This window comes from Perkinsus marinus (genome assembly GCF_000006405.1).
Source record: "Perkinsus marinus ATCC 50983 genomic scaffold scf_1104296964984, whole genome shotgun sequence".
Taxonomy (NCBI): domain Eukaryota; phylum Perkinsozoa; order Perkinsida; family Perkinsidae; genus Perkinsus; species Perkinsus marinus.
In genome coordinates, this window is record NW_003204474.1 from 64,491 (window position 1) to 81,497 (window position 17,007).

General features: G+C 48.5%; 3 protein-coding genes across 3 annotated transcripts in view; all 3 read right to left on the minus strand.

Annotated features, from left to right (window-relative positions):
- Nucleotides 1-2,266, minus strand: part of Pmar_PMAR004844 (hypothetical protein) — a gene marked incomplete at both ends in the record, with an annotated part of 4,258 nt that extends 1,992 nt beyond the window's left edge. Inside the window, 12 exons of the mRNA XM_002769717.1 lie at nt 77-192; nt 274-405; nt 436-538; nt 582-710; nt 810-880; nt 921-1,019; nt 1,088-1,228; nt 1,271-1,335; nt 1,382-1,514; nt 1,557-1,599; nt 1,642-1,766; nt 2,146-2,266. Of these exons, the coding sequence (XP_002769763.1) occupies nt 77-192; nt 274-405; nt 436-538; nt 582-710; nt 810-880; nt 921-1,019; nt 1,088-1,228; nt 1,271-1,335; nt 1,382-1,514; nt 1,557-1,599; nt 1,642-1,766; nt 2,146-2,266 (1,278 nt within the window). The remainder of the gene's footprint in view (nt 1-76; nt 193-273; nt 406-435; nt 539-581; nt 711-809; nt 881-920; nt 1,020-1,087; nt 1,229-1,270; nt 1,336-1,381; nt 1,515-1,556; nt 1,600-1,641; nt 1,767-2,145) is intronic.
- A 101-nt stretch (nt 2,267-2,367) lies between these two features.
- Nucleotides 2,368-3,910, minus strand: Pmar_PMAR004845 (conserved hypothetical protein). The gene is made up of 9 exons (XM_002769718.1): nt 3,848-3,910; nt 3,712-3,802; nt 3,591-3,666; nt 3,446-3,544; nt 3,344-3,402; nt 2,828-3,013; nt 2,683-2,776; nt 2,509-2,631; nt 2,368-2,461 (listed from the first exon to the last, which is right to left on the minus strand). Exons 1-9 carry the CDS (start codon nt 3,906-3,908, stop codon nt 2,405-2,407), a joined length of 846 nt encoding a protein of 281 aa, XP_002769764.1. The 5' UTR covers nt 3,909-3,910; the 3' UTR covers nt 2,368-2,404.
- A 6,345-nt stretch (nt 3,911-10,255) lies between these two features.
- Pmar_PMAR004846 (conserved hypothetical protein) lies at nt 10,256-11,386 on the minus strand (the record flags this gene model as incomplete). Its single annotated transcript, XM_002769719.1, has 1 exon — nt 10,256-11,386. The coding sequence occupies one exon, from the start codon at nt 11,384-11,386 to the stop codon at nt 10,256-10,258; it is 1,131 nt and encodes a 376-aa protein (XP_002769765.1).
- Between the last annotated feature and the right edge of the window lie 5,621 nt (nt 11,387-17,007).

Below are 17,007 nucleotides of genomic sequence, written 5' to 3' on the forward strand. Positions count from 1 at the left end.
CGATTCGGACCAAACCATCAGCCTGAGTGCGGCAAAATGGAGGTACCAGGGATCGAACCGGGGACCTCCTCGCTACCATGAAGTCCAGTTCACCAGTCTTCTGAACTCCTCTAGCCATTATTCTATAAACGTTACGAGGCTTGGAAGCATCATCATCCGGACCAGCTAGAGGGAAGGCACACGAGGAAAACCCTGAAACCATGCATACTGCTAAGCTCTATGATAGTGATGGTCCAGAAAAGCTCAAGATCAGAATGAACTAGAGAATCCTACTTCTGCGTGCAGCCGACTCCTCTTGGTTGGAGCTCTCGGATATCGAGTTGTTACTGTCATCCTCAGAGCCAGTCCCGGTACGATGGGTTTTCACCATCTCCGATCCAGTATTCTCCGGTGAGGGATTGAAGTCTAACAATGCGCATAAGACCTGCACAGTACAAGTGCCCGCACCAGGGTTCGAACCTGGGACCTTCACCTGTAAGGACAGATCCACCAAAGCCTCCTGACTTCCACTAGAGAACGCCGAGCCGTATGGGACGCCCTGAGCTAACTTATCACTGTCGATGAACAATCGAGAGTATCACATATCCTCTCGGATCGTAGGCCACCACAGTGCTCATAAGACTGCAGTATAGATTCGCTGTATAAGGCAGGTCGCCGCTGCAGAATGTGAGAAGCACTCTGGAAGGATTCGAGGAGTAGGATGATATGGGCTGAAAAATAAGGCGATCAACGAGAAACATGCTGACCAGTATAGTTTTTTATGCTATTAATACGGCTACAATTTATCCACAAGAGTGTTCTAAGCTTACCTGGAAAAGAGGTTCACTGAGCACAGTGAGGAGACACTTGAGGACCTCACAGCGAGCACTCATGATCTCATCTGTCGTATCATATGACAAGTAGCAGTAACAACATCCTACTATTCTGATTCACTGGTAGCTCCTTAGCAGTTCCGATTCCCCCTCTCCAAACGAATCTTGAGTCCACTCTGTGAGTCGGTAGAGGCAAGGAAGCACCTACTCTTAGTGACATCAGGCCACAACGAATCGGTCAATCACAGGGAAGTTCGAGTGAGCAAAACCCTGACCTTGTGGTATGAGGACGGTGAAGTCCTTGAGAAACAACGACCATTGCAGAGCCCTGAGCATCCTATACATAAGCGGTGCCCTCCCAAGATCAGCCACATCCTCCACACTCGACGTCACGCTACTTCCATCATCCCCCGCCGCTAAAGGAAAGGCATACACAACTAACTACTACACTACTCTACCTTCCTCGACTGATGGAGATGCAGGCTCGACTACTACCGACTCTCCCCTGTTCCTCACGACTAACCTAAAACAACACCCAATGAGCGGCCCAAGCACTGCTACCCCCTCACCCTCCCGAATGCCATAGCAAGGCCAAGCAGCTCTCAGCATCAACATCTTCCAATAGGAATGGGGCTATCCTTGTTAACAGCCGAACACACTGTAAGGCCTCACTCCGTTGGCCTTGGGTCAGCTCATGGGACCCTACGGGACCACTTACACAAGCATTCATAGCCCGACTTTCACCTTCGTCCACCTCTTCCGATTGCACCAATCCCGTCGCACATACCTAGCTTGGTAATCATCACCACTCAATCGATAGTACGCTTACCTCCTCCAACTTCTCTATTATCTTCCTCAATAAGAACTGCATATTATAAGGCTTCTCATCTCTGAGGTTCCTCACCCACTCCGGAGTGATGATTTCAAAGATTTCCTCGATGCTCAAGGGCGTACCTTGCCACCAACACATTGCCCAACAAATTACCGATAACCCCATCGCTACTATACGATACATCATACTGTAACAGTACAACATAAGCGAATGCTACGCTTCCAAGGAATATCTCTATCGAGATAGTCACCACACTAACTGCACCAAACCGTGCCAACACGCTCAACACTGAGATTTTGTCGCTAGGAAAGCATTCCCAAGGAGAAGCTCATCGTATGACTTCCTACTAACTACCAACAAATGAATGAATACTCCTTCCGGTGCCCTACAAATAGTGATGCCGAATAAACTCTAGAGTTGTCACTAACCTCAGAGGATAGTGACAGAGCATCTCGGTCGATTATACAAAACAGCGTGTTATAGCGGGCCTACTACTACTACCAAATATAGTAGTCCAAAACTCCTCCTTCATAGGTGCAGCTTCAGCATCCACCGCAAGGTCACACTGACCGAGCTCATCCAAGTAGTCTGATACCAACGCCCTGCTCTCCGAATTTCCCATGATACAAATTACACTACAACCACCAGCAAAGATACCATTACGCACAGCGAAGAATTTCCCTAACCAAACTAGACCAAACACATGAGCTCGATGCGAGAAACCACAAGGAACGGTTCAGTACATTCATCACGTTGATGACTATATACGGTATTGCTCAACAAACTCCTCCTCCATCTCCTGGAGCCCTTCCATGCCCTGAACATGGTAAAAAGGGAATAAAATCCTACTACCAACACCACTACCTGTGCACAGACGACGAGTGAGTGCAGAGGACCACCGAGCTTCTCCGAAGCCTTATCCGAAGCAACATCTTCCGCTCGGCCGAATACGATAGATTGGTTTTGGCAATCAACACGTGCCACACCCTGAGGGGACGACTAAGTGGAGTCGTTGCTGCTGAATGCTTCTGCTACTACCACAACAAGGGAGTCCTTCCCGACGATTCCGGGACTGCCTCGATCCTCATCAATTTCCATCAACTGCTCTAGGGCTGTCTGCACTGACATAAACCTGTGAAAACTTTCGTCACGCGCCACGAAACTAAACCTACGGCATGAATACCTAGGAGGCTCATAGATCTCGTTGCCTTTCATGAGATTGACAACACTCTGCTCCTTGACCTTGATATCAAGCAAACACAAGGTGTGCAACCCGCGTTTGGCGTTGTCTGCTATTTTGTCAAAGTAGCTGTCGGGCTTCCACGAATCATCCCAGAAGCATATCGATACTGTCTCCCCGAAGCGGTAACTGCGGGAACGCGCATCTCAGAATTCACAGCTGACCTAGGAGGCAATGGACCCTCAACCAACGATTCAAACCATACATGACGTCACTTCAAACATGTAAATTGATAGACCTCGATAAAGCGCGGTATTGCTGAGTGCAACCTTAGCATAGGATGATGTACGTTTAAAACAGTAGCAGAATCAGCGCTACTCAAGCTCTCGTACGAGACAAACATTGCCGAACCTAGAAGTCTCACAAGGACACAACTTAACATAGAAAGTCATTTTCTAATCACTTCAAAGTAACCCTCAGACTAATGCGGTATTATAAATACCCACAACCCCCTATTACAGATGTAGACCACAACATGCAATGGCGTTCATGATACTGGCATTATGGACGACCGATACCTGTTAGTGATCATACTCCAGGGATAATCATCAAGAGGCGAACCTCGATGCCCTTAGCTCGGGCCCGCAGGAAGAGATCAGTATGTGTAGTGGCGCACAGGGCATCTCCAACGACACAGAAGCATACGTTGTTTTCTGTAGCCTGCAGTCACCAACCTTCATACGACTCTGACGCATAAGCCTGCTACCCTTCCCAGCATTTCCTCACAACCCCCTTCCACTAGATGTCGGTCCGCCTCTATGAATGGAACTTCAATACCGTACCTAACACCTACATGCAGATGCCATTATATCCCCAACAGTTACTACGCTTCTCTCAAGTCATCAGGTTTCTGGCCAACCAGAATGCTAGTGTAACTCTCGAGGTAAACATAGTCGGCCTCACGCAGAGCTTCCAACCCTGTTGTGTAACAGATGACCAACAAACTGTGAAAGCTAGCACTACCTTTCAGAGTGATGTCCTTCGGGTCACCAAGCCCTAGACCGATGAATGTCAGTTTCCCCATCAACCTAATCTCGTCACGCACAAGGGAGGCGATACAAGGAGTAACGACTGCTCAGGCGCGCGCTACTGCGTTTCCACAAGTTCGTCGAGGAGGGCGGCATCTCCCGAGATTTGAGCGGAGCGCTCTGGCTGGCACATGTGGAGTAGCTCTACTAGAGCTTGATCCTAGGGGCGCAGTTGGAACTCGGAAGAGGTTTATTGAACACCCATCGCCTCTCATGTAGTTTGTAATTATTACGGGTAAATTACAAAATCCAAGGTTGAGGTTTGTCGCTCGCTCTCAAGAGTTCGGGTTTCTGGTTGCCTTCGGTTACAGCTTCCACTCGTATAACAGCTCTGGTTTCTGGTTGCTTTGATAACATATTTCATCTGTATAACAGTTCGGGTTTCTGGTTGCTTTGATAACGGCTTCCACTCGTATAACAGCTCTGGTTTCTGGTTGCTTTGATAACAGATTTCATCTGTATAACAGTTCGGGTTTCTGGTTGCTTTGCCGCCGGCGAGTTGCCGGGTTTCGGGTGGGGTTTCGGGTTAACCACCCTTCGACTTGTCGTCTTCCTTGGATTTTGTATATCGCCCAATGATTACACTGGACTTCCAGATTTCGACTTCAGGAAGGACAATGGTCGCAAGGCAGAGGCTTATTTCACGGGAGTTCCACTCTTCGTAGGGGGGTGTGTATGTCTCTGCTCGAATTTCGAGGAGATATGTCGTTCCGACCAGGTCAGGGTCTACTGAGTTGCTAGGCACACTGGACTCCGAATACCAGAGTCTAAAACATCTCATGAGGCAAGCGAACTAGTTTTTATGGTTCGAATTGAACTTCACGCCGAATAATCCTGCTACAGCGTTAAACATCTAGCTGAGAATGAGCACTCAGTGCTCACCTCTGTCGGAGGTGCGATAATCCTGAATATGGAAATCAGGAGCAAAAGCGAGGCTTTATGCACGACCATCAGGTGGTTGAGAGGGGGTAAATGTGGTGAAAGATCCATAAATACTCGATTCTCTAATTGGTCAAATTGGCCGAGCCAATCTCAATGTAACAATATCAGCGTAGATGGCTCAGGCCGCGCCCGCAGCGCGGCAGTTACAGCGGTAGACTAAAGACCTGGAGGGCGACAGTTCGATACTGAGTCTGGGCATTTCGAAGTGAGATCGCTTTCTATTGCGAGGCTTTTCGCAATCGAGATCGCTGACGATCGTAGAGCGAACTTACGAGATTTCTGAAACTCATTTTCAGTCCCAATTTGAGGCATGCTTCTGCCCTCGGAATTCGTGAACCGTTGGAGACATTCTGTTGAAAACTCAGCTACGGACAGAAAGTGTGTGAAAGGGACAAGCACTGGCTAGAGATACCGGCAGAACGACAAGGACTGTTCATCTTCACGAGAGAATCTCACTAGAGGTCGGGGCCACCTGCAGCGAAAGTGATACAACTCGTGGTTAGGACTTGGTCGCCCGTAAGTGCCTCAGTTGTTTGATGATCCTTGGCTGAAGGCTACGCGAAACTGGAGTGAATTCCCTCTTCGTCAACGGACTGGGACATGGAACAGACCTGTGAGATGGGTGAACCACGGTCCGTGGTCCACGGAGCCATATGGGACCTGTTCGGTGACCTGGGGTTAGGCAGCTCCAATACAGCATCCAGTCGAATTACAATATAAGCAAGACTGACACTGAACGGACGAGACTGACAAGTGCACAGCCAAGTTAGACGACGAATTGTGAGCAACCCTCATAATCAACACAATCACTCTTGGTCCAACGTTCTGAATATCCAACACGTAACGACCGTGAGCAGTCACTGTTGCCCAAACGTGGCTTGTGATTTCATGGCTGCTAGAGTCATATGCGCTTCGATCACTTCACGACGCCTGGACAATGGCTATAATGACGAGAATTCTTAGAAACCACCACTGACCTCTGTTCGGATCGTCGGTCGGTTGCTCTCTGTCGGAGAACTAGCACCATTGTCAAAACCAAAGCTAACCCATAGGGTACCAGGGATGACACCTGACCCAAATGGCGCGATATTTCGAGATGATCGGGAATATCCAGCGGTGAGTCTAACTACCGGACCTACCACGCATGACACCAGAAGCCCAGCCATAGTCGGATCCACGAAGGGGGCGACTTCGGAGAAGACAACCAATGCAAAGGCTACTCCTGTACTCGATGAGCTCGGGAACGGGTTGATAACACAGGTGCCACCAGGCAGCGGAAGAAGATGTGTTGTTGGGAATCCATCAACCTCATTATATACATCGGAATAATCATATACAGTGAGCTCCTCAAAATGGGACGAAACCTGAGCTCAACAGCGGTCTCGTGACGCAGCCATAATCTCCTCAGTACAATTAGACTAATGAACAGCGTCTCACCTCCCATACGGACTTGAACCTCGCAGTGCTGTCAGAAGCGCTGATTTCAACATAAGAGGTCAAAGGCTGTCTGGCCGAGATCACTGTACCTTGCCTTGTGGTGAGATACATACGGTTGTTTCCTTCCTCGATAAGAGCAGCGTCACCCACAAAGCTCGATAACGCTCGAATGTCTATTATAGCACGACCGACCAAGAACGGCTCATCCACAATGCTGGGGAAAATGCTTTTCCATATTATCTGTGGAGGGATCAATGAGAACAAGCGACCACACTGGTCCCACAGTGAAGACCGGAATCAGGAATTGACTGCTGGCATCCGGCCGAATAGTCGGACCAACCCAGAGGGTAGGAGCCTCGGTTGAACCAGATGGAATGTCGGAATCGTTTAGGGAAGAACCTGCTTCGGCTGCTCATGTTAAGACAGGGTGTATAGAGCTCACCAATTTCATACCATGCAGTTGAATGAGAGTTGAACGCCTCACTCCTCTGTAAACACCCGAGAGAGCCGATCGAGAAGCACGAGGGCGCGTCGCTTTGCAACAGTATGCTTTCAACGTCACCATTGGTATCCTGGATAGAGTTCACCTGCAAGACGATATTGACCTATTTGCACGTAGCACAGATTCAATACTGAGACTATGTGAGGGGAAGTCGAGAAGGCCAGGTCGAGGGAGATGAGACCTTCAATCCTTCCGAATGCTGGTTCTACTAGTTGTCTGATAGTCCCTGAGATGGTGAATTCTCCATACGAAGTCTGCTGATCAATAACGTGACACTAATTGTTATAAAGACCACCATCACACACGAGGTCAGAAAACACCTCAATAACAACATGGGACAGAGCCAAATAGAGCCATGGCCATAGGTTCGATCAGCAACAGTAGGAGTGGTAACATTGGCAACACTGTCATAACTGCATTACCGTAATCGAACTCTTCAGCGTACACTTGTGTCCTAACCCCCCAATGGACCGTATCGCGGACTTGCATAGCAGCTTGCAGCCAAGCCTGACCAAGTGTCTCTCATGCAGAGATAATCTCAACAGGAACGGCGGAGTCTAATTCGATAGTCTCAGCTCATTGAGAGCGTCTGAGCACTGACTGCCCAAATCATCACACGCATGCTGTTACACCTGTATTTCAGTGGTCACTCGTGGAGCAATGCCGTCACGAAGGAATTCGTCTCGTTGTTTCTCTGCTGTACTAGAATAGTGCAGATTCGCAGCTATGATGAATCCACTGCCCACCATCATGCATAACACCTAAGGTTCCCATTCTAACCATTCACCATGCGTGAATCACAGAAAATGACAAGCTGAGGTAAAACTGGAGGAATGTCCTCTCAATGGTTTATACACGTGTTGGGATATGCCGGGGGAAACCTCACCAAGATGAATCCCGTCATTCGTAGCATCCTCATGCCGAGAGTTCCCGACTGTGCCGGCTAAGGGGAGGAGTGCACGACGAGGTGGAGTCAGAGGCCGCCTACTTTAAAGAATCGCTCAGCCACTCCTTCCGACAGACGACGGTCTTGGTACACATCTCCAACCACTCTCGCAGCTGCAGCCCGATGACTGAGGAACTATCTTCCCACCTCCCATCCTATGCCGTCGCTCTACGCCAGTTGAGCTCCAACGGAGCCTCTGAAATGCCGTTCTCTCAGTTCTCTACTGTCTTCATTCCCTGGACCCGAACCGAAGATCATCGTACTCAGGCCGGTCGAGCGTGATACAGGTATAATCTGAATAATATACAAGTGTATATAATAGTCCATGAGGGACTCTTACAGCTCTTCGATTCTTCACTTCAACTTGTGAGAATCTGCGACCACCTTTCTGAACTTGTACATCAGCAGTGGTAGTGTCATCAAGCGACATATTCTTTTGCCCTCGGGGCACTCCTACACCGTTCAACTGAGGTTCGTACTGTACAGGAGTTTTCTTACCTTCGATGCCGGCGTCAGCGTCGGTCGCCTGATAGCGATGACGCTCTTAATAACACAGCAAATGCTAGTGGTTCACCTGTGATGAATCTCCACGCTTGAACGCTTGGAAGGCTTGAGAGAGTCTCTTCATAGAACTTAGGCTTTGTATGCCCTCCACTACTACACGCAACCCTTTTGGACCAGGACGCAAGCAATGGTGATGATGATGCAGAATGTGTCAATAATGATACGATCGGTCCACGAGGCACAGGAGCCTCTTCAAGAAAGCTGCTCCGCTCTCACTCGGCCCTCCTATAGCCGAAACTTTCAAGAAGAACCTTTCCAGAATTTATTCTGTCCGCCAGCCACATTGGCGAATTCGAAACAACATTTTTAAGAGAGCTGAGTCGAGCAAACGTTCCGTTTGACCTGCTCCAGAAATTAGCGCATATTCAAGCGAAACACCACTCCAAGCATTCTGCGATGAGGTGCCCAGTCTGACACGTGTAACATTGTTAACACGTGCATCGCAACTCAGAACGTACACACCCTAACATCCAAGGTGCTGAGAAGGAGTTCGCTGCTGTTGCAGGCGAGAGAATGGTGCGACTCGACGGGTATGCGAGGAAAAACAAGAGAATTGCTTCATTGATATCAGTGCAAGTTGCACTGTTCAACTTCGTTGAACATCACGGTTATAGCAAATGCCTACACAAGCGGCGGATAATCAGTTCCCTACTCAGGCTCACTAGCGCATGAGGAGACCCCTCCGCATTGATAGAATATCTCTCTCTTCTATTCTCTCTTCCGTTTCTAGCCGCTCGGACACCTATTCAGACCCACTAGCGGTAGCCAATGGTAATGATTCTCACGACTTCGGGTACCATTGCTTTTTGTAAACTGGGCCCCGTTCACCATTCTCGGATGGGGAACACCCGAACTCCGGAATAAACCTTACTTCGGATTGGCAGGGCCACTGTACCGTACTTGTCTCGCCCAGTTGAAGGAAAAGAGTGAGCGAGGTCGAGACAGGAGTTTTCCTACTCAGAAAGCCAGTGTTTTGTTGAATCAGAAGTCACTGCTGATTCAACACCATTGCTTTTGCTGAGTCAGCACTGTGCTGATTCAGCACCAGATCATCCGATTCGGATGTGGTTTGCCTTTCCTCCGCAGATAATGGGCTCTCGAAGTTCCAGAAGAGGAGCTCCCATCCTACATCAAACAATGTCATTAGAGGTTTTCATGCGGTATCGCAAGCAATAGATTGCAGGTTGCAATTTGCAGTGAAAAACAGCTCTAGGCCCTGATGGGGCGAGTCATGATTGGCTCGGAAATTATTGACATCAATTCGATGTTCTTATCAGCAAAATCGACTTGATCATGAAATTGAGGACCTATTCGTAAGAAATCGCTTGAATTGGAATCTATAGTAAGGGGTCGTCGCTGAAGTCCAGCGGCCGAACTAAACCCCGCGTTCGGCAGTATGATGCACCCATGACGAACTCATGTTGCGTGTTTAAGTTGCCTCCTAACTAAAGCTTATCCAAGGCGCAGAAAAGCCTTTGTGTATGCGTGTAACTGTGTAAGGGCATAGCTAATGGCTTAAGGGCACAAATAGCTTCAAGAGTGCAAGGATAACCATTCTCAGTTACTTACACTAAATAGATGAGGAGAAATGAGAGTGACTCAGAGTGATAAGATCACAATGGTGCACACAGAGTGACTCAGCTGAAGAGACATAATGCTCAACTACTGCCTGATTACAGTATATAACACTCAAGAAGCTCCAATGTCTTCACACGTCAAGATGAGTCCTAATCTGCGGACTTTGCGTGCTCATAAACCCAAAAAGTAATCTCTCGATGGAACGAACGATTCGCCGAATGGCATTCTTCATAATTGTTTTGTAGAACCGTGCTACTAGAATGGCAAATCTAGGTGAAGGTCTTCTCATGGAGCGCTCATAGAATGACAAATGATAATGAAGACCATTCTGCTGTAGACCGTGGATTCAAAAGATCACAAAATATTGGAATAGTTTATCGAGATCGCGGTTTCAACTTGGCGATCCCGACTCGTTTATGGATAGGGTCGAACTCAAGATAATTACTGATTAGCATACGATCGGGCAAACTCCAATCATTCCTTTCGTTTTCCGCGATAATGAGTATACAGGTGCCATATTGATTCCTGGCATAGTTCACGTAAGCCATCGAGAATGGAAATGTGCCTTTAGGACCCAAGCCAAACCTCAAAAATGGCAACCTGCTCATATATTGGCAAGGGAAGTACCATAACTTCTTTTCTGGATAGAACTTGAAGTCAACATGCGTACCCGCAGCCTTGTCAGTTTGATCTTTAATATCCTTGATAAGATTGTCGTAGTATGACGTTGGAACGTATAGATAGTCGGCGCCGGTGTCAAGATCAAGGTTCATATTGATTCCAGAAGTTATTTGTCCATCACCGACTTGTACCTTGCCAATATTCACCGTATAAGATTTGTCCGTAGAGAAGTCGACATACCTCAATTCTCCCTCATATAATGCAGCATCGCCTCCACCCAGGAGTAGGCCTCCATCAGCGGAAGCCTCCTTGGGATCAGCGGGAGGATACAAGTAGAGAGCAATGATCCCGGTCGTTATAGCTTTTGATGCTTGCAACTGCGTCATCAGAGACGGGAAGTTCACATCACCTTTATCATAGCCAAGACCCATCGAGTTAGTCGGAGGAACTTCACTTGCGGGAGGTTTCTGGGCGAATATCAGCCCGAAAGTGAGGATCTCCGACACCTGACCCATGGTTAATCTCGATTTGTGCTGAAAAATGTTCACCATGTATTTGTCCTCGAAAGTGAGAGTTCTCGTCACTTTACCCACAGAGCAAGGCTCCGAGCAGTAGTAACACCCCATGGGCCAAGTACTGCAGGAGTGTCCAGTGGTTTTCTCGTACCAATCTTTCCAGATGAAGAAAGTGAAACCCGATCCAGTGTCAACGTGAGCATGTAGTTTCTGGCCATGCTCGTAGACCAGAGTGTGATACAATCCGAAGCCCTGTTGAGGTATATCTTCGTACTTCACATCGAGCTTGAGAGTTGCTCCTCGGGAGACCTTCAACACGTCAACTACATAAACCAAGGCGAGCAGTCGGACGGGCATAGGAGAACGCATTCTGGTATTGACTCAATATTTTGGATCTCAATATAGCTGAGTGACACGTTCTTGTCTCGCGGCTCGAACGCACCTGATGAATCGCAGCGGCAAGCCTCGGCAACAGAAACCATCAAGAGAAAATTTACCGCTTCAATTCGGTCTGAACCGGCTAACCGACCGAAATGGTGCGATTCATCTACCGCTCGAAACCGAAAACCCAGGGATTGTTCGGTTTTTGGATTTTTTCCTCAGGACAGTATATGTATGCGCATTGTCCCGCACATTTTGTTCCGCACAAAGTGGTGTGACACAACGCGGTATAGGATGAAACAGTGTTAGTAGTAACACCCCCACTGGTTGAACCAGTGCGGGTGTTGGCTCACTCAACGACACTAGAGACAGCCATAATAGGTAGTAAAACTTCTGATCTTATTCATTACAGCTCGAGGGCTTTGAGCCGTTTATGTAATGAATGAAGGTCGAGAGAGATTCGTGCATACGTGCGCGAACAAACAGCATATCATGTTGTTCCACGAGCAGTAACTTCAACCAGACTCAGCTATGGCTCGCAGCATTTGACCCTCTGCGGCACGATGCATCGAAGAATGGCAGCAGTCCAAGCACCCTATCAATTAATGACTAGTTCGAGTCAGTACGAATCATTGTTTTGTGGGAGGTCTGCGCCATCGAAATCGCTGGAGCCATAGCCGTCCTCTTCAATGTCCAAGCGCTCGTGCTCGAACCCCGCGAGCTCGCTGAGCTCGTCACCGACAAGAGTGGATGCGGTCGCTGCAGTTTTCCAACCCGCGTTGAGGGGCCCAGCGACCTCATGATTGTAGTAGCCCTACCCAAACCTCACCTTGGTGCCTGGTTCCGAAGCTAAATTAGCTTAGCTAGTCCAATTAGCCTGATTGCCACTCAGGATACTCCTCGGCCATCCCCAGCTCTTGATGGAGTGGTGCTTCTCTCGGGCCCAATTCAATATGTGGCTATAAATACAGCGCCAGACTGAAGACCTGGGGCCATATGCAGATCCTGATGCAAGAGTCAGATCTTTGAGTAAAGGCCCCATTTCCTTCGCTTTTTTCTATACCACGCAAGTGCCCACCAGAGCGCTCGGCAGTCGAACAGCTGACGGCCCAGGCCACGGACGCTGAATAACAGTCTATGGATAGAGGAGTTCATCGATTCCACCATACTTGTTTATCGTAAACTTGCCCAGGAGGTAATACCCAGATGGACGATAGTTCACACGGCCTCGGGGAAGGTAGGGATTCCCTACTAGGAAAGCAGTAGCTGACTCTGATCTCCCCCTCGAGATGGATGATCACTCATACAACAATTGCGTACATGTACTAATTGCGATCGGAACACGGATAGGAATCTTGACCCAAGATCCTTAAGTTGATGATCCTATAGGCCGGATTTGTAGGAGCCTTTTACTAGGAGGTAGTGGTGTCGATGTGTCCCGGCCCAGCTGTTCAGCGATGACGGCCTGCTTATCGTCAACAGCCCGGTGAGCTCGCACCACGGCCATCAATCGGTTCTCCAGGGTAATGGGGTCCGCCACTCGGCGCCTCATGAAACGACCTCGTTCTGTGTCACTCGGCTGAGCCGAGTCGGCTCATTCTTGGGGTCCATACCGGCCGTTGCGCAAGCTTCGTTCGGGGTCAAGACATCCGCCGGCAGCGCACTGTACAAACTTCGGGATTAATCCCGGAGAAAAGCCTTCTTCCAAGGCCATTCAGAGTTCTGAACTCCGAGTTCACGGTCATGCCCAATCTGAGCAGAACATGGAAATTATCTAACACAACTTGCGCTCCAAAGGAGCCTTCTTTAGCTGGACTCCCTCAATCGAGTTCTTTCCCGGAGCAACAGCAAGAATCGACAAATTGAGTATGAGACCGAGCCACCCCTGCTTCGTCGTGCCTGCGCCCTATCTCATTGATGCTGCATAACAACGATCGCTCAGTCATGGCGGTAAATGATTGCAACCCAGAGTCCCTATGCTGACCCAACTGTTTCGCAGCAGCGCTGTCAGCGCCCCCATGTGTTTCACAGAAAGACTCCGACCAGCCAATATCGACCGAATCTCTTTTACAACGTTTGTTTCGAGTATCCGAAGTCTTCGACGAGTGATGGGACTGACACATCATCGTCTCATCCGATTATCTATGAGTTGCCCAGTCTTATCGGCGTGAGATTCAGAGGCCTGTATGGTGTACTTTGCCCTCAACGTCGACGACCCGCGCGCCAATGGTTCAAGGGGACAGTACGTGATATGCGTGCCTCGGGTCGGGTTGACGTTGAACGGGATGGTGAGCCCGGTAAAAATGAGCGGCTCAATTTGAGCCTCTCGATCTCTGGGGCCCAGAGTCTGGGCATGCCAACATAAGTCGGTGCTATGAGGTTTGTTCTTCATTACCTAGAGTAATCAGTTCAAGTTCATAACCTTTACAATTTATAGTATGGTAGGTTTCGCACAGGTGACGCCACTGACTTGTGCATGCGTACGGATACTTTACGCTCTAGTAGAACACAACGTGCGGGCTCAGTGCAATCAGTTCGTGTTAACTTAACACTGTTAAGTATCGAGAATTTCTCCGTAGCCATCTTGACCCAAGTTCGAGCTGTGTTGTGGTAACCCTCGTTAATCCTATCAGAGCATTCGACAGAAAAACTCCAGCGTGGGTACCATACTTAATGGAAATTTCGGAACAGTGGCATGCGATGGAGCGAAGCGCTCCCGACCCGGTCGTAGCCCGGTTGCGAGAGATACAACGGCTGCATTTCACCTTCTACATATCGATTCGAAGCATATGATTTCATAGCACCCCTTAAGAACCATAATATCGAGTTATCCAAGGCATTGGATTTCTCAGAAGTGATGTAGCAATATTGTAGCTGGTTTTTAGTAGACCAGCTACATTGTAGCTGCTACAGTAGACCGTCTACTGCAGGCAAGGTCCGAATGTGGTTGATGGCTGGAGAAGAAGATCTCGCAATCCGTGCACTCCAGAGTAATGCCTTAGGTTAGATATACCCAAGGGACGCAGGAAATGAGCTGAGGAAGTGGCACTGCAAAATGGGGTCATAAACCTTGGCAAAAGGTCATAGCCCGTTCCACACCCTGACTCAGGGCTTCTGTCAGAAGCCCCTGTCCGCACCTGGCTAAGGGTACCTGAGCACTCGGGAGTCCCGAGTCGGGACATGGCCTAAAGGTTATGCAAATGAGGTTATTCCACTTGCGGTTTTGGTCTACTGCACCAAGTCATCGGAAGGGCCCCTTTATTGCAAGTAGTGCCTTTTCCACAAACATGATATCGATCGCTCCGCTGGCACGCATAGGCTAAGTGCACAACGCTTGGTACACATGCCGGGCACGTCGTGTCCCTGTTCGCGCACGTATGCACGACTCTCGCTCGCCCATTATTTGCTGCATGAAACGGCTCGCAGCCCCCAGGCTGAAATGGATAAGGTAAGTGTAGTCTGTGAAGTCTATGAAGGAGACAACTTCGCAGTCGCGCACATGTGTATGCGTGCACCTCATTAGCTATACGGTGGTTCCCCTTACCTCTCTCTTTCCCTCTCCTCTCCTTATGTCGAGTTCAGAGACACATCACGTCATAGGACAACCACATAGTGCCCAGACCCAGGAGATTCTACCAGCGACTTCACTTGCACCTGCTACAGCTCATGCTACAGCCTCTCGTTCTAGTTACAGATGAGGAAGCTGAGAGATTGATCATAGAGAAGCTACATTTGGTATATGGCGCCACGGAGCGCAAAGCTTTTCAAAAGCTTATTGCTTTAACTTTTCAACCTGGTGAAGCAAATGCTAATATTTATCCTCATGCCACTGAAATTCGTGAGCTTGTTGCCATCTCTCTGCCCAAACTTGATAGTTTGGCATCAGAGATTGTTGCATGCAAGTTCTTCTGGAATTCTATTCCTTGGACTGCTGTGGCTAAACAGTTATATTGTACATGACAAGCAGGTCCTCAACACCTAACACAGGCGTTAGACCTCTGCCGAACTTTGTGTGATGATGATGTACCCATTGAGGGCTCAACATCATCTCCTGCCACAGCTGCTCTTGCCTATACCCAAAAGGGTGGCAAAGGGTCCAGAGGAGAAGGAAAATCTTCTAAAGGAGGATTCCTTAAAGGTGGCGGCAAAGGAAAAGGCCAAGGCCTTGTTAGAGGTGGTCAAGGTCAATATAGACGACCATATGAGGGATTTCGAGATTATCCTCCTAATAAGCCGCAAAGAACTGCGAGAGTGCCCTAATGTTGGACTTGTAAAGGATGGGGCCATACCGGGCATGTGTGTCCCAATAATCCAGTCTATTCACGTGGTAACACTTCACGTGAGGATAGTGAGAAGGTGAGACCTTCGCTGTCCAGACGAGCTCTCCTCGTTCGGTCTGGGGAGTATCGTTATTTAATCGATACTGGATGTACTCAATCACTTCTGAGTAAAGATGTGTATATGTCAGGTAAATCAATAAATGGCTCTTATGAGTCTCGGTCTGCCCAAGACCTTCAAGATACCCTTATTTACAGTATTTTCGGAAAACCCTATCAAACGAAAAAGATTTATAATGTTTTGAGTCAGGACATTATAAATCTTTTTCGGACAATGGGACAATGGAATCAGGGGCGGCTCCAGGCCTACCAGTAGAGGGGGGCTCAGGGGGAGCGGGAATTTTCTCTTGGGGGGCACTTCGATTATACATAACAACATGCCTCGAAGACGAAACCTCAAAGTCTAGCGGCTATATCGTCGTCGGATTCTCCGTCAATGACGGTTGATGACGGACCGTCATCAACTGTCTAATCTACCGCTGTCTGTCCCATGAGGTTTTTTTACGGAATCATAATCAAGAGTGAAAAATTAGGGAGCAATAGTTATTCACTTACAATAAATATCATTATAAATGATATATGTCATAGCAACAGCAACAAAAGCGCAACTGATTCTCACCTATTTCAACAAACACAAATTTCGCTCAGCGAAGCGATGATCAGCGATCATTGATCACCCGGTGATCAGCGTTTGTCGGTTCGATAATGTCGATTCGCTAGAGTCGGTTTGACTCTAGCGGTGAGCACCACCACTGGAGATACGCAGATAGTTCACAATCCCGCGTATGGTCGAGAAGGTACGTTTACTGGTAGAGCGAGAGCTAGTGTAAGAGATTCATGAAAGCCAAACCATTTCCTCAGGCTCTCCCTCCTGTGGGCCGCAGACTGTGGCCTCAGGAATTCATACAATTATTGTATTACGTTAGTGAGTCAGTACTACTGACTCAGTAGGTGTGTCATTTCTTTCCCTTTCCAGAAATCTCGTAGTAAAACAATATCTAGTTTTGGCGGTCTCATTTTCGTTGCCTCGTTGAAATATTTACGATGGAACGTTCCGACCAAAACGTCCACGCCGAGAAAGCTGGCATTGATAGCTTCCCGGCGTCATAGCAAGAAAACCTTTGTAGAGACGACGTAGAGGCTGCGTGACACGGTATGCGTGCCCCTGATGTGTGGCGCAAATTCGATGCGCGCAAGTGTCGGAACTTCTAACGATTCATGAGAGTCCAAAGTGAGCCCACAATACACACAAGATATGCATGGATCTCGCCC

Bases quoted from the DNA above. Each gene is read 5' to 3' on its own strand.
- Pmar_PMAR004845 (XM_002769718.1), bottom strand. From the start codon at position 3,908: ATGGGGAAACTGACATTCATCGGTCTAGGGCTTGGTGACCCGAAGGAC. The intron at 3,403-3,445 runs GTTCGCCTCTTG...GATCACTAACAG, and splicing joins CCCGAGCTAAGGGCATCGAG to GTATCGGTCGTCCATAATGC. The intron at 3,014-3,343 runs GTAATAGGGGGT...GCGTTCCCGCAG, and splicing joins GCATGTTGTGGTCTACATCT to TTACCGCTTCGGGGAGACAG.